The following is a 23,790-nucleotide window of genomic DNA, read 5'->3' as shown; positions in this document are numbered from 1 at the left end:
TTTTTAGCGCTGGGACTGTTTATAGAAGCAACAGAGACCCAAATGGAAGTACAACAACATATACAAAGTGAATTTTGCATAACAGGTCTTCTTTAACACTCCAGTCATAGATCAGTAGTAAGCAGCAAGCACAGGAGAACTTGAGAAAAAGAAAAGGTAGATTGGAGCCTGAAGCCGTTTGGTTACAGCTTCTGAAGGACAGCAATACGTCTGACAATAATAAAGCTAACATACTTTAGTGTTTCTTTTGAGTTTTTGTTCCAGGCAATAATACATTGATGTTTGTCGATTAAACATTAATACTATACATCAAATATATTAACCCATTAAAATACACAACTTAGTCCATGTACAGTCTCATTAGAAATGTTCAGTGGGATCCAGAGGTCTAGAAACAATATGTGCATTCGATTAAGGAGTTAGTGCATATCACTGTTACTTTCAATAGGTTTGAATCTTGTAATGGTGTATATATTTTCTGTACAAAGAAAAAGCCATCGGGCAGCTTCAGTACATCCAAAGCGCTGCTGCAGGGTCCTTGCTTTGCTTTACAAGGTGCAGCATCAAAGATACAGTTTGTAAGTGCAAACACAAAGTAAGCCTCAACGCCCATGGCCACTGCCACTATGAGCTTAACAATCAGCAGTGACCAGTTAACACAGCGCACGCCACCCTGAAGCTAAATCATATTCCAAGGATGAATGTTCAACGTATCCTAAACTGCGCTACGGATTGGAACACAACCTTGATAGAAGGACATGGAGAGCCTGAGGGACGTCAAGATGAACTATTGACAATCTTAAAGCCAAAATAAATTTGAATAATTATTGTTCTTTCCCTTATCAGACAGTCTTGATTTGGAGGGATTGGTTCAAGTTTTTAAGTGCATAAAGAACAGAAACTGACATTTGTATGCTATAAATTACTGAAAAAAAGAAAACCTAAAATAAAACCTAAGATCAACGTCAAAAAAAGTATTTTTCAAAACATTTCAGATTTAAGATTATATAGAACTACTGGCATCAGTAAGGTTAAAGTATCCCCAAAGACACCAGACGTGAAGGAAAATTAATCGTTTTATTCAGCTGGTTTAAGAGATAAGATTCATGATACGTTTATTAGACCAGAAGTCGTCCATGGACTGCAAACACAGCCCACGTGATAACAGCGAGAACAGAGGCAACCCAGGCTGAACAACAGCCCTATCACAGGAGGCTGCTTGGATACGATCTCTGATAGGCCGCTCCATTTCAACCGTCATGCATGACCACTCTGCATGCTAATAACACATTCCAGCAACTGGATTGACTTCCACTGCCACTGATGTTCACACTGGATGCAGGAGATTGTTATGATGATGGAAAATTAAATTGATTTCACAACAAATTTAGTCTCAAAACACATTAGACAATCAGAAACCTATCCAATCACACAGACCGGTATCTGGTCCTAGTTATGACACAATGCAGATAAAATCAGGTTATAATGCCAGCTGGTAAAAAATTACCCAAAGAAGTCCAAGTGATTTAACAGAGTCGTTCTCTTTGCAGCAATCCCGCATTCAGGGCAAAAAGGTGATGACGGCACCAAAGAAGAGCATCACAGCACGCACAGAAAGGTCATTCAAAAACAAAGAGACACACCTTTGAAGACCGCGTGCAGATTTTGTACATGGAAGGCACATAGTTTGAGAGAAGAGTGAAAGAAGTCAATAATGTGAAACATAAAAAGAGCTTTAGATCGCTCCAGCAGTTCCTCTGGCATCTCAAACTGCAGGAACGGTCAGATGAACATCTTAAAATCGGGTCGTGCCAAGCCCTCCACCTTCCATCTCCACCCAACCATCACTTGTGAATAAGACTCAAGCGGACTCTTCCAGTGACTGACCCCTACCTGAAGGGGGTCAAGCCACCTCTTTTCCAGTTCAGAGCCACACTTTGATTTGTCCAAGAAGTGGAGCGTGTCACTGCGCCTGAAGGCTGCCTTGGACACCAAATGCCAACATGTGGTTGTCTTAAGGTCAGATGAGTGATTTACACACTCAAGATGTCAGAAATTCTCCAGATAGATTTGGAAAGAGTCATTGCAGTATCTCTGCAAACTTGCTCCCAGAGCAGGTGATGCAGAAGAACAGAACACTCCTGCAGACGACCAAACCCAGAAAAATGAGCGTTTGATGAATTTTATATCCAATGTTTGTGTTTCAACATTTGCAGCAACCACCACTGTCCCATTATATATGGACTATAAGACTGTTTTCAGATATTTCAAAGGATTTCTTCAACAAAGGAACATCCTATGCTTTTACAACTCATGAAAGAGCAAGCGATCTCAGATGAATTCTTGCTGCAGCTCAAATGATGCATTTTATATCTTGAGATGCTTTTAATGTTGGGCTGAAACAAGTGAACCGTTCACGCAATAATCATTTAAGATTAAAACAAAGGAAAGCGAGACGTGTCTGACTTTCAAAGACACAAAATGCCATCTGCTCAACAATGCCAGCCCGGAGGGGAAGTAGTGTTGCGATAGTGGCAGTCTATAAATAACATCGCGTCTCGTGCTGAGAGGAAAGAAAGCTGGATCATCGATGCAATTTCTATTCCCAATAAAACCTGTTCTTGTAGTTCTGCAGGCAGTTCAAGGGGGGACATGGACATCACACTGGGATTCTGTTACACAGTAATGGAGTCGATCATCACCTTGGGCATCCTCGCCAGACTTGGCAGGCTCACTTAGAGAGCTCAGCAGAAAAGTGAAAAAGAGCTACAATGGGCTGTGAGCTGGAGCAGCAGGTGTCACAATGCTGGAAAATCTGGTGAAGTTGGGCCGGAGGATTTGATCCAGCAAAGTCCCAGCAAGCTTCTAAATCTCAAACATTAGCTGGTGTAACTAACTAAGCAGCACAGAAGCACAAGAGTGTATCGACATTTGCACTGCACTGGAAACACTAGCAAGATCTCGCACTGTGTTTTATTCGTGTAAATTATAATTTGAGCGCATTACTTCAATGGTAATCACTTCAGCTGCAAACCGTCCAAAGAGGTTTGGCATGAAGTAAAGAATTAACATGTCGAAAGGCATTTCAACATGTTAGAGGATGTGTAATGCTGTGGGCCTGATCCAGTGGCCATGGGAACCTTGTTAAAAGCTGCATGGCATCATGAAGTCTGATATGCAAATATACAGTATTTTACATAACATTCTGGTGATCTGCTAGAAAACTGACAAAGGGTCATCATCAGGGGTAAAAGATGTCGGCCGTATGGCCAGAGACTGCCTCTCTCTAGGCTTCAGCCTTTTAAAGTATAGATGATCAAGAGCTGCAGGCCTACTGTCAGCAAAACAGGGCTGAAAATATCCCAAACAGCACTAATTGAGCCACCAGTGAAATTGCAAACAATTTTGTTGTGACTTGATAAATGTTTTCCCATTCATGGTGGGATTTTCACTGATTTGTGTGTGTGGGATTCTGCTGCCGCCATTGTCTCGCTGCTTTGGAACGCCTCATTTTCTGGGTTTTTGGTTCGTACTCCATCTCCCACTGAAATTATATTTAAATGAGAGATGAAAGCTTGACCATTCATTGCATATGTATTTTTTTAGCCGTTAAAACCAACAGCCCTGCCCTGAAAGGAAAAAACAAATGTGCTGCTTGTTCTGTGATGGACATTGTTGTAAAGATTTAAAGAAGAAGAAGAAAAAAAAAAGATTACAGGACTATTCTTTTTTTAATGCGTCAAAGAATCCATTCCAAACTTTTAAACTCAAAACAGACTCAAAAATCTTTTGAGAAATTATTTTTCATTTATTAAACATAAACCGACTAGAACTGAATGAACTTTAGAGAGCAGAAAATGAGTTGTTATAGAGGGCTTTATTAATGTAAATAATCGTTATAAAGTGCATTTTTCACACTTTAAAAACATTTTTGGTAGGATTTTTGGACTTGGCAAACATTCAGTTCAATCCAAGACAATGTGTTCATAGATTTTATTTAAAAGCATTGTTGTATAAAGCATTTTTAAGCTAGATAAGCCATTGAAGTGTTTTTTTTTCCCATCTTGATCAGATGTGGAGGTGGAGGTGTTGCAAAGTGACATGATGTTCTCACATGCAAACTTGGTGCTACCTGAGTGTTTCCGTCTAACAAGCTCAGCCTCCTCCTGTTTCTTTCCCTCCACACATTCACTTCTCTATAGGACTCCATCAGAGCTCACACAATGAAAAATCACACACGGCCTCTATTCAAGCACTGATTAACATGCAAAGGCAGCTTGTCCTCATCTAACCGTCAGGAGAAATCAAACAGCCAGTCGAGTCATTTTGAAGTTCTGCAGGAACCACCAGAACCTTTAAAACTGTGATACAGCAGAAATTAGTGGATAAAAGGGAAAAGCATTTTTGATTTCATTTCAGATTCTCTTAACGTTTGCGTTATGCTTTTGATGATCCTAGAAAGAGTAGGACAAAAAAATATCTGTAGCCTTGTTTCTTTGTCTGAGAGTTGTATCCTTGTTAAAAGTAAATTCAATGCAATCATCCGTATAGTCCAATTAGTCCTAGTTATTAAATTACTGCAGGAAAGTTCAGTTCATAACTCAAATCAGTTTAAAAAAAAGTTTTCTAAGAGAAATCCAACAGATTGAATTAAGTCATTGACTTGTAGCATTCTCTTCTGGACAAACACAGCGATGGTAGACAATCTTTCACAGTCATTTAATTTGCAGCAACGCCTCATGCCAAGCATGCACGTAGCGACAGTGGAGAGGAAAAACTCCCCTTTATCCATCCATCAATCAAGCACTGAGTTTGGCCTCCATCCATCCAATATTTATCATTCATCCATCTCTTTGCTTAAAAATGGTTATCCAACCATCTATCAGGACATTCAATCATCTGCTCACCCAACAAACACCATCAACCCACCATTAATCCACCCACCATCCATCCATCTTCTGTTTGGCCATTGTAAAATAACCGCCAAAATGGACAATGGAGTTTTGTATTTAAATTTGAAAATTAATTCAAAAGGAAATGAAGAACTCTAATTTTGTGTCTAGAATAATGAGACATGTTGCCATTAAAATGTGGATAATCAGTTCCATTACAAGTACTTAGCTTTAATCTGTGTTCTTTAACAAACTGTATGACTCTGACTACAACGCCATTACCATAAACTTGTTTGTGCATGAAAACCCAATCAACTTTAATGACCACACGGGGAAGCTGGTGCAATTTGGCTCCGGGATACGTTGGAGTCACCCTTTCCCCATCAACCATTTGTTGTGGCTGCAGCAAACGCGGAGAATGCCAATCTCGTAAGCCACTGTTTTGCGCAGATCTCATTCTATTTGTCAGAATAAAGCGAAGCAGAAGGAAGGCTCTGGAAATATTAAGAGCTCCCCCTGCAATTTTGTGGAACCGCCACAGACTTTGGTACCAAACCTCTCCAGTTAGACTTCTGTCATTTGGTTCTTCACCAGTTATCTCCAATGCCACTGAAGTAATCCTTCACCAGTAATATGTACATCGATTCTCCACCTGCTACAGTGACCCTCCAGCTGACCTATATGTTCTCCAAACAGCTGATTGGTGTCTGAACTCTGAACCAGCCAAAGAGGTTTTTTTTTCCTGTGTGGGTGACGTGTTTAACTTTCCAGAACCGCTCTCTCCTGTTCTGAACTTCCCAAGTTTATCCACACAGAACCCGGCTCATTTCTCCTGCAAACTAATCCCTCAGCCTCCCCCCGTCTAATTTATAGGAGCTGTTTGTTGATGCTCTAATGCCAGAAAGCATGTCTGAATGCTAACAGACTGTTTAGAAATGACAATTATACACACTGCTTCGAGCAGAATCTACTAACACCAGCTGGGGACAGAAAGACACCAGTCAGTGACTGGAGATGCAAACGCTGTTCATACAAGCCGAAAACAATTAAAACTGCAGTTCGGGCTGTACAGTGGGTACTCTTACCTCCAACCAATGAGAACTTGGCTTGAATTCCTGTTGGGAACCATAAATGTGCGGCAATCAGGAGTAAAAACAGAGGAAACATCTTCCTCTGCTGCTTTGAATTCACGTTGATAGAGTTCATTACCTGTCATGGACTTTATCATCATCAATACAAGATTTAAGTGAAGAGTTAATGCGACAATGGACATTGCAAAAACTTATTGAAACAATGCCACAACAAATGGGTGTTAGAATCAAAGCGAAAGGTAAGTGACTTTTTTTGGTCAGGCAGGAAAAAAAAATAAAAAAATCAAGATTATAGATTAGCTTAGCAGCAGTAAAATAACTACAAACAAATCAGGTTGTGTCTGGATATATTCATATTTTAACTCAAAGTTAAAAAACAGAAGGAAATGCATGGTTTTTAGGCAACTGTTCCAAAGCAGGCTTTATTCAGGCCGCTGCCTTGAGGAAGGAGGATTACCATCACCCACTGGGACTATACCTCAGGTTGAGCTTGGGTCCTTTGGACCAGAACCAGCCGGGTGAACCCAGCAGTGATTCTTAGAAAAAACTCTGTCAGATTAGCTGCTTCCAAACAGAAATCAAATGGAAATACAATTCCTTGCTCAAAAACTTCAAAGAATAGCAGCAAATTGGTAAATAAATGCATGAAGAAATCACCAGTTACACATTGGCATGGTGCCCTGTTCTAATGTGTGGGCGGGGATGGAGCCTCCAACTGTTTTCCCACCATTTACAAATAAACAAATCGTGCATTTCCATTTATTTGAATGCCAAGTGCCGTCTTATTCGAAGCCGTGTTCAACCAGGAGATAAACACTCCCTTATTATTTGTTAGCATTAAATTTGCATTATTATGCGTCATTTAAATATTAATGTTTGCGATGATTCTCTGGCAGCTCGTTCCCGAGTTCCTAGTTTAAACACTTTCTGCCGATTTGGTCAGAAATAATGTTCATCTGCTTTAAAAACAAAATAAGAACCGAGGCTTCTGTGAATTCTTACAGTTTTTGATTCATCATCTCATCTTAGAAATATATGATGCAATAAGCAGCAACGTTCTGACGCTTTAAAAATATTTGATTTAATATGTAGCTCATGCGTGTCCTCGTTCCTATGCAGAAATGTCTCGTTTCAGATTGCGTTCGAGCTCCTTTAAATGCAACACGACTTGTGGTGCCACTGCTGACCAAAGTTTAGAAGATCCAGGATCCGATTTTATTCTGAGAGCTAACCTAAGAAGCACCTTATAATTTTCCCTTGTTTGGCCACTTTTTCCAGCTCTCCAAGTCTAAAATAGACTGTATTATTTTCACAGCGGCTTTGAACTCACCGCAGCAGTTTAAACGTCCCAGATGTTGGCCATAAAGGAATTGTGCATTTTTCCTCCTCTGAACATGTTGAGTTTTAGCTTCATTCTGTGAAGGTTAGCTCCGCACTCAGAGTAAATACAGTGTTTTAAATCTACAGCAGAAGGTCGTTAAATGAACTCCGGCATCTGCCGTTGCATCGATTAGCTCTTATCTAAGGGATCTAAGGCTGCGCGGGTCGGTTCCACATCAACACAGACGAAATGGCACAAAACACAGACAGACAGACGTGTCGGGTCAGGTGGAGGGATAATTAACACAAGTGAGAAAATCCATTTCGAATGTAATTACTGTCAGAGGCAAAAAATAATAATAATAATAAATGCTGCGGGTTCCAATAAGGCGAGGAAGAACACAGCTCAGCTCAGCTGCGCTTTTAGCATCCATCAAAAACAAAAAATAAAAAAATATATATAGTGTTACTTTTACAACATATACCACCCATTTGAAAATATTCCATTAGTCATTGCAGTGGGTTCCTAAATGTTGCTGCGCAGGAAAACGCTGAGTGAGTTTAAGGCTGTCTTTTTTTTTGTGTTGTTTTTTTGGCAGACGTGCCTGCATTCATTTTCCAGCAGCTGACAGCTCAAGACCATAAACGGAAAAGAAACGGCAAAACCTCTCGACACTTTCACACACCGGCTCACTCAATAAAGACATCTCACTGCTAATAAAGCGTCAGCAGCAATCCAGCAGCACCTATAGGTTTCATCTTCAAGCAGGAGATTTTTTACGTTTTCCTGTGATTACAGAGGAACACACTTCGGAGTACTTCAGGTCGTCCGCTGATCCACCACGGATATGGTACGACTCCGACAAACACTCAGCTAGAGTCTGAGGCAAGAAGGAGCATTGTCCATGCCCACTTCTAAAATGATCTCTTATTCACTCTGGCAATAATTCAGTTATTTCCTGAGAGGTGCCGTGGCCCTGCATCCTAATATATGTGGCTATAGCCTCAAAATTCAATTATGGCCGAGTTGCATGAGAAACAGGAAATCAATAAATGTAATTAAATCGCTCGGCCCTCAAAAGAGCGCGATGCTGTCATTGCCCCTTCAATACAACCGGCTCCATCAAATCTATCAAATGACGGGATCAATTTATTTGAATTTCTCCCCACTGCCACAGGACACGGCCGAGGCACAGATGCCTAATTATCTCCTTGTTGGTTCCTTTTCTCCTTTCCCTCCAAGGTGGAGCGAATTGCAGGGGAGTCGGAACATCTCAGCAGGATCATGAATCACGTGGGGAAAAAAAAATAAAAAATGAACACATCCAGTGTTTTTCTCGTTACCGCAGCACTGTGGCGCAGGGGGGAGACCCGAGATGCCAAGAAAAGCTGCTGATCTGACGATATGCAATACTGATATGGCGTCTTAAGAGGCATTTCTGTTTTTTATTATCGTGTGAAGTCGATGAACTTCAACACGGCAAAAGACCATTTAGTTCAATTTCTCATTTGAGTCAACAATCAGGCCCGTTATCACCACCTGAGGCCGCAGAGAGAAACTGCACGTCCAGAAGCAGCGCTGTGGTCCAATTGACCCAAAAGCAGCTCGAAAACATGCTGACAGTAGAACTGTGTCAACACCGGGACTGTGGAGAGTCACGGTTTGTGGAAATCAAATCCTTTCACCGCAAACGCTTCACATTCAGTTACCGAGTTGCCACAAAACCACAAGGTCCAATCTTCTACGCAGGGCAGATTCTCATGAATAGAACCTTTCACACAAGACAGCAAAGGCAAAGAGAGTTGTACTAAAAACTAAAAAACATGCCAGAGTTGTACAAAGATGCAACAAATGGCTAAGACATTAACTGATGAAATTATATTTTTTTAAATGAAGGTAAAGCTGCAGGAAACAGAAATGTTTTTCATTCAGCAGCTCCGCCTGATGTGACGTTGCGTTCAGATGTGGGTGGCTGCCTCCATAAACTGACTCAGTGTCGCTGTGGCTAATTAGCAGGGACGCTCAATTTATTTGCAGCAGAATTGGTACCGGTTGATGTTAGCTATTTTTTCGGCATATTGGTCCGATGGGTAAAACTGGCCTGCAGTTTATTTTCATCGGGTTTCCATTTGAGTTTCTGGAGGGGGAGTGAGTTGACCATGTAACTGTTTGGTCATGTGACAGTGAGTGGTGGTGACATTGCTTCTCTGCTTCAGGAACAATCACTGTCAGCAGTCAGGGTTATTTTACGGCGTCAAAATGGACGAAAAATCCAACGCTGGTAAATCTCTTAATTGGCCTCAATGGCAATATCAATATCCTACAATTTTTTATGCAAGTGCTTCCCTATTGATTTTGATTATTGATGAAATGGTTAGCTCAAACCAAACAAGCTTAATATTTAGCTTAATATTTAGTTTGACGCTAATTATTACTTGGTTTAATATTAAGCTTGATAATATTTAATTTGAAACTAATATTTATAAATGAATGAACAACATCATGAAAACATGACTGAAAAACAATTTTTTTATTTTTTTTTTCCCTGTTCAGACAGTCTCACTGAAATTATTGCAGTAAGTTCGACTGTGTAGCTTTACAGATGACTCCCCTTAGCATGGCGTCCTGCAAAGCTTGTACCAACACCAGCTGGAACACTTTGGACCAGTGAAGAAGGCACTCGATCAACAGAGATTAAAATATCATCAGCAGGACATTTATTCAGTTCCTCCATTACTGTTTAAAGCTGAACATATTCTGACTCAATGCCACTGAGAGCGGACTAATGCCACCTAGGAACCGCATTCAAAACTTTGATTAAATTGATATTTCCGTCATGAAAAATAACTCCGTCACAGCACTCGCATTCGACCTCATCCATTACCAGTAGTCACATGCCAGATAGGTCCCAATAATCCACTGTTTAGAACGACCAATAGGCCTTTCAAAATGGTTCTGGACTGTACTAGAGTACCCAGAGAGAAGCCATCAACACAGAGGGAGAACACGCCACATTCAAGTAGAAACTGATCATGTCTGGGATTCAAACCCAGGACCTTCTCGTTACAGGTTAACATGCTGCAGCTGAAATTCCTATTTAATTATTAGAGCAGTTTCGGTATAAAACTCCTGTGTAGGCTAAAAAAAATATAAAAATTGCAAATATTTAACAGAAAAATGAGCAGCGTTGGGGTCAGAATGATCACCGATTTTCTGCAGAGTTGGACCGAAGTACATGGGACAGGAACTGTGACCCTGAAACCTGCTTAACATCCTCTAAATTCAACACCATCGTCAAACCGCTCTTCCACTCAGCAGTGACCCCTGGGGGTCCCTCAAACTCCACTTGGAACCCTGAGCTGCAGTGAGGGGGGAGTGCCCTGCACTATATAACCATTGGAGCGCTGGGATTGGGTCCTATTGTATACACTGAATGAGCGCCGAGTCACCCTCAATGGATGACGGATTTCTTTCCAACCGCCCAAACTGAAAACTGCAATCAAACCAGCTGGGAGCCGCAGAATCTGTGCGCAGTGGAAAAAACGCGCCATCAAGTTCGAAAGCCTAAGTAGGATAACTAGAGGGAGAGGGGTTCGGATGCATAGAGGCGGTAAATTACTGTTAATCTGGACCGCAGGTACATCTAAACAGAACAGACCCGAACTGGCGCATTAAAAGGAATTTCTTTGTGCATAAAACAGAGAATGGCACAATATAACCGCGTCTAAACTAGCTGCAAACGAAGGGTCTAAGTGCGGGTTTAGCAAATCTAAAACCGTGATTTTTTTTTTTTTTTTTGGCTGTTAAACCCGAAACAAAGCATCACAGTGAAAAGAGACCCACTCTCTGACACGCCACCCGTGGCGCGTCACCGTACCAACAGAGCAGAGGGGGACTTTCTGGATACAAACCAACAAAAACCCAAAAAGGTTGTTGCGCTGATTTCATGTGTGCAGCTGAATGGGCGGATTTTCAGGCTCGGGTGGATTCCGTGCTGAAGTCAGATAAATAAAACGCGCTGGTTTGGTTTCAGGAAGCACAGAGACACCACGGTCCCCCTGCAGTCCCTGCCAGCATCCTCTCCCGCAAAACAACTCCGGCTCTCAAACTGCTGCGCACAACGCCAACAGATTCCCTTCACATGGGAGCAGAAAGCACGAACTCAGAAGAAAATGATCCCCCAGATCTGGTCTGCGGCTACTTTTTAGTTTTAAAAAAATATATATATATCGAAAATATGTCTGATATGAAAGTCTGCAGTCAGTCAGAATGAATGCGTGTTTCTCTTTTCGCGCGTTAGACTTGAGCTGCGCAGGGACGGCAGACATTTCTCCTCCTAGAGAAACTTTTTTTTTCGGATGGTTGTGTTTGTGAAAGGAACGGCAGCCCCGGCGGCAGCAGCAGCAGCAGTAGCAGTAGCAGCAGCCTCCTCCTGCTCCCGTCCGGAGCCGGTGCTGTGGAGGCAGCCAGAGGATGCTGCTCTGCCTCCACTCAGCAGCTCTGCTGTGGGAAAACAGCCTGGACTTAATCCTCCTATTGTTAGGAATAAACAAGTGCTCTCACCTGCACAGCCGGTGAACAGCAGTCCCCAGAGGACGTCCCTTATCTGAATCATTGTAATGTCTCACAGGTATTCTCCTTGAAGATCAAGCGGAGAGCTTCTGGATGAACACAGAGCAGCCTCTGTGTGGCTTTTCTTTTCTTCTTCTTTTTTTTTTTTTCCAGAGATGTAAAATAGCAGCTGCAACAGGACGGGTTTTTGGTCCTTGTCGCTACCCGTGTTCGCGCCGCGGCACAGTGAGTGACAAGCAGCAGCAGCCGAAGCTCGCACCAACGCGCGCACACACGCACTGAGCGGATACCAGCACGGATCACTCCGCCCGCCAGGATCCAGCCTCCCCCCTCTGCTCGTTCTCTCCCCCCGCTCTTCACACACACAGAGGGGGCGGGCCGAGCCGAGCCGAGCCGAGCCGAGGCGAGGCGGCTGCAGCATCCAAACGGGGCGCGCAGCGGCAGCAGATGGTCACAATGATGGCCTCTGTAATTCCGCTTAATACGATTAGGAATGTGCAAAGTTCTGCAAGATATGTGGAGTAATTAAGATTCAGAGCATTAAGGGACAAATGTGGAAAGTCGAGTCTTTTTCAGTGTTATGACAAGAACTGGAGAGGAGAATAGTTTACAGGTCAACATTTCGTGACTACTCCCAGTTCCAGAAATGTGACAAAAGTGTCACATTGCTCCCGGTCTGGAGAAGAAAAGATAGAGAAAAGAAAGAAAACCAATTTCCAGGTTGTTTTTTTCCTTGTGTCCCATCTGGCAATCTGGTCACATCAGTTTTTCCACCATCCTTCCAGTTTCCACAATCTATCCGTTCCTGTGCTTTCCAGCTTTACAATAGCTGTCCATCCATTTCTCCATCTATCCGTCCTTCCTACAGCCAAACATCACTTGATTCTATGAGCTACTACAACATTTATTGTGTCTTTTAGATAAAGTATATAACTGAATGGAAAAACTAGGGACAAATGACGAGCTGCATTTTAACAGATTTTAAAAGTGTTTACAACAATATCCAACGCATTAAAATATGAAGATACTCTCCAAGAACACATAGCTGAGAAGCTCACTTTAGTGAGAAATTCAGCCTCAAGGTTTCTCCTACTGGATTTTCTTCTGAAAGAACAAATTTGTCCACATTTTAAACAAGCCCCCATAAGGTTATGTGGAGCACAGAGTTATTTAAGACTTTAACCGGAATATTTTTTCAAAAATATGAAAATGACATTTCTCAGAAAGAAATATTTGTCTTACATTTTCTCTCATTACATTATTTGTACCAGTCTGACTTGTTTGTGTTTTTATTTGGTCCCTGCTCACATATTTATTAGAACGGAGGCCAGTTTTAAAAGTTGGTTTTCATTTCCCCAGTTTTGTTTTAAGATTATAGGTTTTAAGTTTCTCTACTTTGAAAGAGACAGAAACTCCACAGCTCCAGTATTGTTCCTGTTGTTCCAAGATGCCAAAGTTTCATTCTAAGATTCCGGACGTACCGAGTTGTTATGGTTTTAGTTTGCCACATTAGGTAATATTTTTTATTAGCTATTTATTAATTACACTTTGTTATACATCCATTTTCACTCGGAGTCTCTTTGCATCAATTGTTTTTAGCCATGAAAAGAAATCTGTCAATCATTTCCTGGTTCAGTGTTTCAAGGTAAAAGGTTAGCACCTTCCTGCAGCACAACGTCTGATCTTAGTGATCAAAACCACTCAGAAACATCCTCGACATGCAGTCAGGTTTTTTGTTTTTATTGTTCAGTAATCCTGACATCCTGCATGTAAAACCTCGTCATCCTCATGCACCACCAGCAGAAATAAGCAGACATCCATCCTCTACTTTAGACTCCAGTCTGGAGCCAAGCTGAGCAGTCATCAACAAACCTTTAGATTTTCACCTTTCACATGAAATACTGTGTTTTCCTGCCTCCTTCAGCTGCTCAGCTGGCTTTTAAGGCTCAACCAAAAGAAATTTACTCAACAGAAAACATGTTGACATTTCAAACTTTACCAGTTGTCTCATATAAAAACAACTATTCAGACTACAGTCAGTATTTTTTTACTCTGTAAAACCTCCATCTATCAGGTGAAATAAGAGAAATATGGTCATTTAAAATCCCCTCCCATTTCCAACCTTTTTTTTTTTGTTGACCAATTTTCCATGTCGATTGTATCAGTAACAGAATAAACATCTCTGTCTTATATCCAGTTAAGTCAATGGAAGGATAAAACGTCATGAAGTTTTACCTTTGTGAAGAAGGCCAAAGTTTCTTCTAATCTAAGAAACTAGAGTTTTGAAAACTAGTTATGAAAGCCACATATTTTTAAAAGTAGCTGATATCCACTAAAATTGAAAAAGCCACACAGCAGGAGCCAACTGTGTTTGTAAAGGTTCGGCATAAGATAAGACCCAATGTGGTGTAAAGCATTTACAGCTCCCAAAACCTGGCTGTTAACGGTTCATTTTTTTTAACAGTGCATTTGTCAGTGTCAACATAATGAATGTGGACTGTAAAAAAAAAAAAAAAAAAAATTAAATAAATAAATAGTTTTCAGGAAATGGAGCAGGTTGCCTCCTGCTCACACTGCATCCAGGTGTTGCCATCGCCTGCCCTCCTACCTCACACAGAGAACATGTGGCAAAAAGATGTGGAAATCACGGTTCTCTAAAAATCAAGCGTGAGCCTCACCGCATGTGTTGTGGACTGAATCCACATTAATTTCCCGGTTAGCTACAAATCCACAGGGTCACTGGTTTAGATCGCCAGAGCCCAGGACGTGCCTCCTTTTGATTTCACTCGACTTCCTCCAGCGAGTGTGAGCAGACAAAAAGACAAAAAAAAAAAAAAAACAACAGACTTTTAAATCACCCTGTTGTTGTTGTTATCAGATCGTTCATGGGGATCATGTACTGTATGTTTATGTCAGAAGGTTACAGGCTTCCCTTTGATTCCATGTGCTTATCTAGAGGACACCTTCTATGCACATGTCTGCAAAAAAGAAATTCCAGTGCAAGTTATGAATGAACTGTTCAGAGTGACAGCAATACGTCTGCAAACATCCTCTGATGATAAATCAAGGAGATCCTGCAAGAGAAACGGTGAAACACCTGCAGACCACCTGCCTGCCTGACGCTGCCACCCAACTGTCTCCATAGGCTCTACACACACAGTCAGTGTGTGTATGGGGAAAGGCTCACTTTATTTTAGTTCATTAAACCTTCATTTTACCAGAAAGGAGACCGACTAAGAGGAAGATCTCACCGAAAAGGGGTGATCTGGCAAAGAAAGGCAGCAACTCACCTCATGGTGAATGAGACAATAAACGTTACAAATATAATCCAAACAGTATGACAAATAAAACATGGGAGGTATTAATGCGGTCACAAGTCTAGATTTGAAACACTGTTACTGTTTGAAGGATTTCTGTTGGTTTCTTCCAGTGAAACAAGTTGTGAGTTTCACTTCAGACTGGAAGGTGAAAGAACTGAAAGTTTTGGGGTGGTTTCACTCGCAGATGAGGGACAGAAAAACAAAATGTCATTTTATTTTAAGGCATAACATCTGTAGGGTCACCAAAGGAAAAAAAAAAAAAGCACCAATAAAATCATTTTACTGTTTAACATGGCCACCCGACTTGTTTCTACATTAGCTTCCGAACTCAGAGCTTTAAATGTCCAGCCACGGTTCTCATTTATCAGGTGAGGAACACCTGATCAAAGTCTCCATGCTGAGATACAAAGTACCATCAGATCAGAGTTTCACTGCTGAACTCTTTTTTTTTTTTTTTTTCCTCTAGCCGCTCAGAGTCTGACTCCATCACCTGGTGATGCGCTCCCCACGCAGGGAAATCCAGATCAAACCACATCCAATGTGGACTGAGATTCTTCAAGACTCAATAAAACTGTCAGGAATTCACCTGAGTGCAGTTCTTCTGCCCATGTACAGAGCGTGGGTTACTAACCTGCTCCTCGTCTGAAGGCTCTCCTGACAGGTACCGCCTGCTTCTCCTCTGATCGAGTTTTCCAACATGTTTCAGCAGAAAACTATGACAGGAAGTGTTTCCATCTAGAACCTGCTGATGTGGAAGGTTTTCAGAGGCGAGAGAGGCATCCAAATAAACTTTCTATTCACCGCAAATCTGTTCCAGGAAACTGCAAAACCGCTGAACCAGTGAGTTCCTTTAAATCAAGGCTAAAGAACCCACCAGTTGAGTTCCCTGTGATTAGCAGTAAGTGAAACATTGATCAACATGTCTGATGTGTATCCGCTTGATGATTTTGATGAAGGCACTTCTGATGCTCATTGCTCATTTCATAAATGACGACAATGTTGTTTTAATGATGGAAAGCACTTTGAACTTGACGTGACCACGTGCACGAGGCGTGTGCCAGTGAATGTTTGTGCTGCAGTTTTACTTTCAGTCAATTAGGGATGTTTTCACTAATCTAGTTTTTAGAAACGTGAACCACAGGTAAATGAAAATGAGGAAAAAATTGTTTTGTAAACAGACCATTACTTTACCGTTTACAGCGTAGCAGAATGCACTTCAACTACACTGGTAGTTTTTTATTTTAAACAGACAATAAAATGGCTGGAGGGACCTAGGACTCCCTCAGGGGGCGCTAGAGCGTTTCCCTGCGGATGATGATGATGATGATTTCTCTTCTTCACCTTTTTGTTGTCTTGTTTATCGATATATTAATAAAACTGAACCTACAGATAACATTCTCTGATTTGTTATGCATCACTTCGTGAGCTGGGACTTGTCCTGCAAACAAACTGCCCCCATATTTTCATACGCAAACCTTTTCATTTCCAATGTCCTCTGCTCTACACTGTTCCACTTGCGCAGATTTGTTTCAAACCTTTGAGGACTGATATTTGTAGAAGGAAGATAATGAACAACGCAGGTGTCAAGAAGGTTTAGAACCGATTCCATAAATCAAGTGTGTCGTCGTTCATTTACTGGTCCACTTCCATCTTAGTTGAGACTGTGCGGCCAGATTAATAACGGAAAAATGTAGAACAAAATGGAACTGTGCCAGACAACATGGGACAGGAATCAAGTTTACCTTGGCACCGTGCACAGAGAGGAGGAGGGGTCAGCGAGGTCAACTCTCCAAAGCTCACTGCTGCGCCAATTACTGACATCCTTACCTCCCATTTATTTATTTGAAAACCTTTGCACACATCCCTACCAGAGCTGCCAGTAATAACGGACAGCGCTGAAGTGATGCGACTAGAAGGCTTGAAGAACGGCAGGGAAACATTTGGTACAATCATTTAATATATTCCCCTAAGAGCTGAGCATTACAGCACATGTTCCACTGAAGACGTTTCTGTGACCTCGGCAAGCAGCGTTACAGCTAAAGCAGTTTGCTTCCGACCTTCATTTTGCCGTGGAAATGTGACGCAAAGCTGCATCATGTAGTCCACGATCGGACATATTTTGAGTCGTTTTTGTGAGGTTCATTTGAAAGCCGGACGTGATCCATTTATCTTAGCTGATTTTAGTGTTGTGGAAAATTAAAACCTCCTTTTGTGATCATTTAGAATCAGTGAAAGCGAAAGTTGAAACAGTTTGATTTGCTCAGTCATTTAGAAATGGCAGTAATTGGTTGCTATGGCAAACCCTGCCATATGGAGGCAAATAAACGTGTCCAAACTCTCATTGTCATATTTCCGGTTTAATTTGTTTAATTATTGATCCACGTATTTGTCCTCCAGGGAAACAGGAATTGTGGATCATGTCAAACAAACTGTGTGAAATTATGCTACTCCAAAATAAGATTATATTACTTCAGGTAATTTTTCAAATATATTTTACACATTTGCTGTGGAGGGCATTTTACAATTGTGAAAATAGAAATTGCTTCCAAAGACATTAAGACGATTACCTTGTTTGGATGTTAGCTAAATAAAATTCCAGGGAAGATGCAGCATCCAGAGATCCAATCTGCCAGACATAATTGCTCATTTTTAAAAAGTTTTCAGAATGTACTGTATAATTTTGCCAAATGAGTAAATGAACCCGACTCCCCAGCACTTTGAGATTTTAAAGCATAATTTCTGAACGCAACAATGCTACAGAATCTAAAATACTATCTGTTACATTTTGTTTTTCTCCCCCGTCTGTAATAACACCTACATCTTTCAGGTCAAACTAATTTGAATTTTAGAAAAAGACAGCTTAGGTAGACAACAAAAAGCTTTTTCTGTATGACAAAGTAATAATCCACTTGTTTAATTGTGAATTAGATGTGCTAAATCCAGACTTTGGTTAAATTTCCCTCTCAGGCATCCATCCTGCAAAACAAAGAAATGGTTTCAACAGAAGCTGTCAAATAACATAAAGTAGGCTGAAAGATCTCAAAATGCAACACAATTTGCCTCAATGCAAAGACACTGATGAATAGATGAGAAAGTCATTTACCTAGAAGGGATTATAAAACCATTTCTGGGGCTTTGGGCCTCCAGAGAACCAGCATAGAACCATTATCCTGACATGGTGAAAACACGGAACAGAGGAGAACCTACCCAACCAAAACTACTACAAGAGCTAATCAACAACTCATCCAGAAGGTCCAAAAGAACCAAGAACAACATGTAAAGCTCCACAGACCTCACTGCCTCAGTCAAGGTCAGAGTTCATGATTCAAGAAGAAGAAGAGAGTGAAATAAATGACCTCTATGGAAGAGTTCCAAGGCCAGAACCACTGCTGATCCAGAAGAACACACAGACCCATCTCACATTAACCAAAAACTTCATCACAACAATACAATGTTTATTTTCCTATAATCGGTGATTGTGATCCCAAGGACTTGCTTATTCTTCAGATTGTGTTGCTGAATCCCAGGTTTTGCTTGGTCAATGATTTATTTTACCATAATTACAACATTCATCTTCCACAGTCATGCAAATTATGACACCGAGATTCATCAACTTCTGTTCTACATTAAGGAGATTAACTGCATACTTCGCTGTTCAAGGAGATGTTGGCACATCCTATGTAACACAAGATGTTCTATTTTCAGAGGATGTGCACTAATTAGGCTGTGAATTGCAGCACTTTTTTCTGCTCTCATGATGTCACTACTTCACTGCAGGCTGGTGCACAGCCTTACATCTCAGACTCTATGGAACACTTATTGCTTAAAGTAGCATTACAGCCTGCAAAAATACTACATTTTACAAGTATTTTGGGTCTAGTTTCTAATGCAAATATCTTGGTACTTGGAATAAGACAGAAACACAAAAGTAACTTTTCAGCAAGATTTAGGAGCTTGTTTTAAGTCAATTTCTTAATGTTGATTAAAAAGTTTTAGGTCCACTGGCAGATTATTTCATGTCTAGTTATAAGTGAAATCATTTGCCAATGGAGCAACTACTTCTTTCATCAATATTTAGGAATTAGACTTAAAACAAGCTCCTATATCTTGCTGAAAAGTTACCTTTGTCAGTTTTGTCTTATTTCAAGTGTACTAAGATACTTGCACTATAAGCTGCACCAAAATTACTAGGTAGGATTCTATGTTTTTGCAGTGTATGGTCAGTCCAAGTCTTGTCATCTGCAGAAATACTCAGATGACTCTGCTGTCGTCAGGTAGATCAGAGACTGACATCAGGGATTAATAATGTCATTTTGAATTGAATACAAAAGATAGAGTAAACTATCAAAGACACATCTAACAAGCTATAAGTATAAATAAGATCAGTAAAATAACTAAGAACCTTTGGTTCTGGTAGAGACAGTAACAGAAACGTTTTGTTATAGTTTATAACACTGGGGGGCGCCACTCCCTATTGACCGGACATGCAAATAATTAATAATTTAATTATTAATAATAATTTGAATTTGTTGAATTCAAATTACAACTTGTTTTTTTGCTCCTGGTTCCCTCAAAGACATGCTGCCCTGGGTTGAGAGCCATACTGGCCCTATCAAAAATGACCAGAGTGTTGGACTGCTTCAATCTTCCACTGAACTTTAATCTGGTGGGGTTTTTTCTGCTCCTCATGGTTCCTGTGATCAGATTTAGAAACAGGTGCAGCATTGGCAGAGGATTTGACATGAGCAGATAACTTTGAAATAATTTTAACGTCTCTTCAATTTTGTGAAAATACTTCATCTTTTGCTCCTCTGTCACTTCTCACCAATTATATTTGCTGCGCTGCAAAAGACTGTGAGGGCTGCAAGCCTCCTGTGGTACTAATTCCTCTCTGTGCAAGCCAGTTCTCTTAAGTTAATTACGTTCAAAACATGCCACATCCTCTCAGCATTTCCCACCATTTTAACACCATGATGAAAACCAGGCATTGAAGCCAGGGCTAAATGAGAAAAAAAGATGTTCTGTCGCAGAGTGAGACGAGAGCTGGAAAACTAAAAAAAAAAAAAAAAAAAAACTGCAATAAAAACACATTTATTCCAGCATATAAATCTGACAGTATAATAAAAGCACGGCCTCAAACATTTTCCCTGTCTGCAGCAGAACCAGGTCATCTTAAATGATTTATTCTAAAGTCTACAGGCATTTAGCGAGACATTTGGTGGCTGTACTTGACTGCAGAGTCAATGGTGCAAAGCTTCCATCTGTACGACTGTGGCCTAACACCATAAACTCATTGCAGTTGCATGTTGTAGCAGTCAGCCACGCAAATCTTTGCAGGATTAAAAAAAACAACAAACAGGTTTTCTGTCACAGAAACGTCTTGTCCTCTTTGCTGCCGGAGGTTTGAGGTTGTACACTGGAGGAAACCAGCCGTCCCCTGCCTTCAGTTTAGCCAACATCAGGTCCAGATGGGAAAGAGGAGCATTCCTCTCCCCAGAGACCAATTCAAGGGGATCTCAAAGTGTTCCCTGGCCAGAAGGGAAATACGTTTCTTCTGCCTCTTCTGGGTCTGCCCTAGGCCTCCTCCCAGAGGGACGTGCCCAGAAAACCTCCGGCGGGAGAAACGCAGGAGGCATCTTTTCCTTTCTGCAGCTTAAATCCCCACAATTTACTCACCAAGGATGCGATGAGCCTGGCCACCAAAACAGGGAGGGCTTACTGAAGCCATTCATATCTGGGATCCAGTTCTGATCTACGAGTCATGACAATGGGTGAGATTAGAAAAATAGAAATATTTTTAAACTGAGAGGCCCGGTTTTTCCATCCATCTCCTGCTTCATCCCATCATAACAAAAAAAAAAAAGAAAACAGAGAAAGTACTCTAACGTCTGCTGTAGATGCAGAGATGGGACCCTGAGTCAGAGGGAGCAATCCAACTTATTCATGTTGAGAACCCTGACCTCCGGCTTACAGGAGCTTCACTCTTTAGCTGGGAACCGCTCCAGTGCACACTGAAGGTCTGTTTTTAATAATCCACAAAAAGTTAAGATTCTCTTACCACACTCTCCAATTAAAAGTTAGATCTTTATGACACTGTCAAATTACAGAGGTAAGTTTAAGATTTTGTACACATCCTTACCGGGAGTGACAATAACTCTGAAGGGAAAAGAATCAACCTCTACAGACAGCTAGAAATCCATCCCAATGTGCAAACATCAAATACAATTCAATGATTTGTTTAGAAATCATATTGAGATACAGAATGTGCGCACAGAACAACTAAAGATGCCAATAAGCTGTGGGGTAGCAGCTTGTGGGGAAACAAAAAGTTTAACATCGACTTTTAGGATCTATAATAGCAGCTGAAACAATAAATTGGAGGGTTTGGACAACAGAAATCTCCTCAGTGAAGAATAAAATACACATTTTATGAAAGAGTTGGTATTTTATGGACAAGCCAATAAGATACACTGACTCATCTCTGGTTGGCATGGAAACCAGGCCTCTGTATGATCTAACAATGTACTTCCTATATACACCACTTTGTGAATGCATTCAACACCCAACTTCATGTTTTGTCCATTTATAACCACAGCTGCAACATATTCTTTAGATTTTACTCCCAGGATTTTCTACAAAGCTGAAGAATGAGGGAGGCATCTGTAGACGGCCCCCTTTACTCCGATGCTCCAAAAAATGCTCCAGGGCAACCAAAGGCCTACAGAACTACCCTGTTTAAACACAATCCACATGAGCATGATTATATCTCAGTCTAACAGTTTCTGGCCTAAGAGGTTCCTTAGAGAACAATCAGCATCATGAGGACCGTGGAACCCAGCAGACGGGTCAGGAAGAACGTTCTGGTGGAGTTAAAGCAGTGTTGGACTCTACAACCACATCTCAAACTTTGAACATTCCCCAGAGCTCCGATCAATCTATCATCTGAACATTTAGAGAGGATGAACCACCTGTTGGACCACATGTCTTGGTAACCACCTGTACAAAGACATGAACTTCCACCTAAACTGAAAAGTGAGCTTTAATCAGAGAAACACTCAAGAAAGTCAATGGAAGTCATTGTTAAAAGAAAGCTATTAGATGTTTTTGCAAAACAGGAAATAATGTTTAGCATACATAAAAACCGCTGAGACTGGGGTAGAGGTTCAGCTTCCAGCAGGTCAACCACCCTAAACATACACCCAGAGATACAACAGATAGTTCAGATCAAAGCAAATTTATGTGTTGGAATGAACAAATCAAAGTCAATTATGAATCTGCAGCCAAACTTGATTGTTAATGTTCATAGATTCAAATTAAAAGTTATCCATTTTACAGAGAAAGAATAGGCTACATTTCAAATCTACTGTTTTTTCCACAAGACGTGCAAAAACAGAATAGACGTAGCCCAAAAGACTGGCAGCTGTATCTGCAGGTGAAGACGAAGACGGTTCAACAAAGTATTAACTCAGAGGACAAGCGTACAAATAAACCATGCACGTCCAAACCATTACATAAAAAAACACATTGCGGTTTATACTCATAACACAAAGGTTCAAGGGTGTCCACACATTTATAAGACCATGTCCCCTCCAGTTGACCTCTGGAGCAGCAACAGTAAGACATGAGACAGTGTGTCTAGTCAATGAGACTGTTCCTGTATCACTCCACAGGGAGCGGTGGTGTCAAAACATTTCTGGCTCTGACTCCAGCTACTAAAGGTGAAATGGGATAACGGGATCTGGCTGACTGGGGAATTTTCCACCTGCTGCAGAGACCGTCTCTCACTTTATTGCAACGAGTTACAAAAATCCAACCCGGAGGTGATTAAATCCGACACTGACACTTTGAAGCGAAGAAGGCCTTTTAGTTTAAACACACTGCACCACTAAAAACACCAGAGTTCATTTTAGGTATGGTGATGTGGTGCATGTTTGAAACTTAAGTCAAATGTAAACAAAGCTTAACACATCTTTCTTAGGATTGTAAAACACAACCAAGCTGGGAAGATGTTTAGAAGCAGGTAGAAAAAAGTTCATGCTTTTAAGTTTTCTTAACCAAAGAACAAGACTTTGACTGTAGTTGCCACCTAGCAGTATCATGGAGGTAAAAAAAACAAACATTTCTAGCATTACTGGAATAAGTTACTTGCAAAATGCGCTCAATTTTACACCGTTCAAAGGGGAGGGGCGCTTCAAAAGCAACACATGTACTACAAATGTGACCAATTTCTTCACGCTTGAACTCACAAGACAGTGTTTCTAGATGTGGTAACATTTGTGACAAAAGATACAGGGCAGCAAAGGATTTGACATATAGGAAACCATGCCTAATGTCACTGAGTAGCTACCAATACAATGCTACCACCTAACATCAAAGAATCTGTATCAGTAGAAATACCCATCATAAGACCGGGACACACTGTGTCCGCACAGATCGGACAGAACTTGAACATGTCTCACTGTGCAGTGGCTCCTGTTCTGAGAAGAGGAAGAGGAGGAGGAGGAGCAGCTCTCATGTCAGAGAGACAGAGGACAGGAATTAGACATGTGCCACAGGAGCAGACACACTGCATGATTTTCCCTGGAAACATCAGA

The 23,790-nt window shown here is 41.0% G+C and overlaps 1 protein-coding gene across 14 annotated transcripts in view; it reads right to left on the bottom strand.

Moving 5' to 3' along the window:
* ncam1a (neural cell adhesion molecule 1a) overlaps positions 1–12,177 on the bottom strand; it is a 293,926-nt gene extending 281,749 nt beyond the window's left edge. For 7 of the 14 annotated variants that reach the window (XM_032575754.1, XM_032575752.1, XM_032575753.1 and 4 more), the window contains exon 1: positions 11,868–12,176. In XM_032575754.1, the coding sequence (XP_032431645.1) occupies positions 11,868–11,919 (52 nt within the window). In that variant the 5' untranslated portion in view covers positions 11,920–12,176. Of the gene's footprint in view, positions 1–11,867 lie in introns of all 14 variants that reach the window. The other 7 variants (XM_032575759.1, XM_032575760.1, XM_032575763.1 and 4 more) reach the window with 3 other exon arrangements.
* Positions 12,178–23,790: the final 11,613 nt, after the last annotated feature.

The sequence above is a fragment of the Xiphophorus hellerii genome, chromosome 11 (genome assembly GCF_003331165.1).
Source record: "Xiphophorus hellerii strain 12219 chromosome 11, Xiphophorus_hellerii-4.1, whole genome shotgun sequence".
NCBI lineage: Eukaryota > Metazoa > Chordata > Actinopteri > Cyprinodontiformes > Poeciliidae > Xiphophorus > Xiphophorus hellerii.
This window is presented reverse-complemented; position numbering and strand designations above follow the sequence as displayed.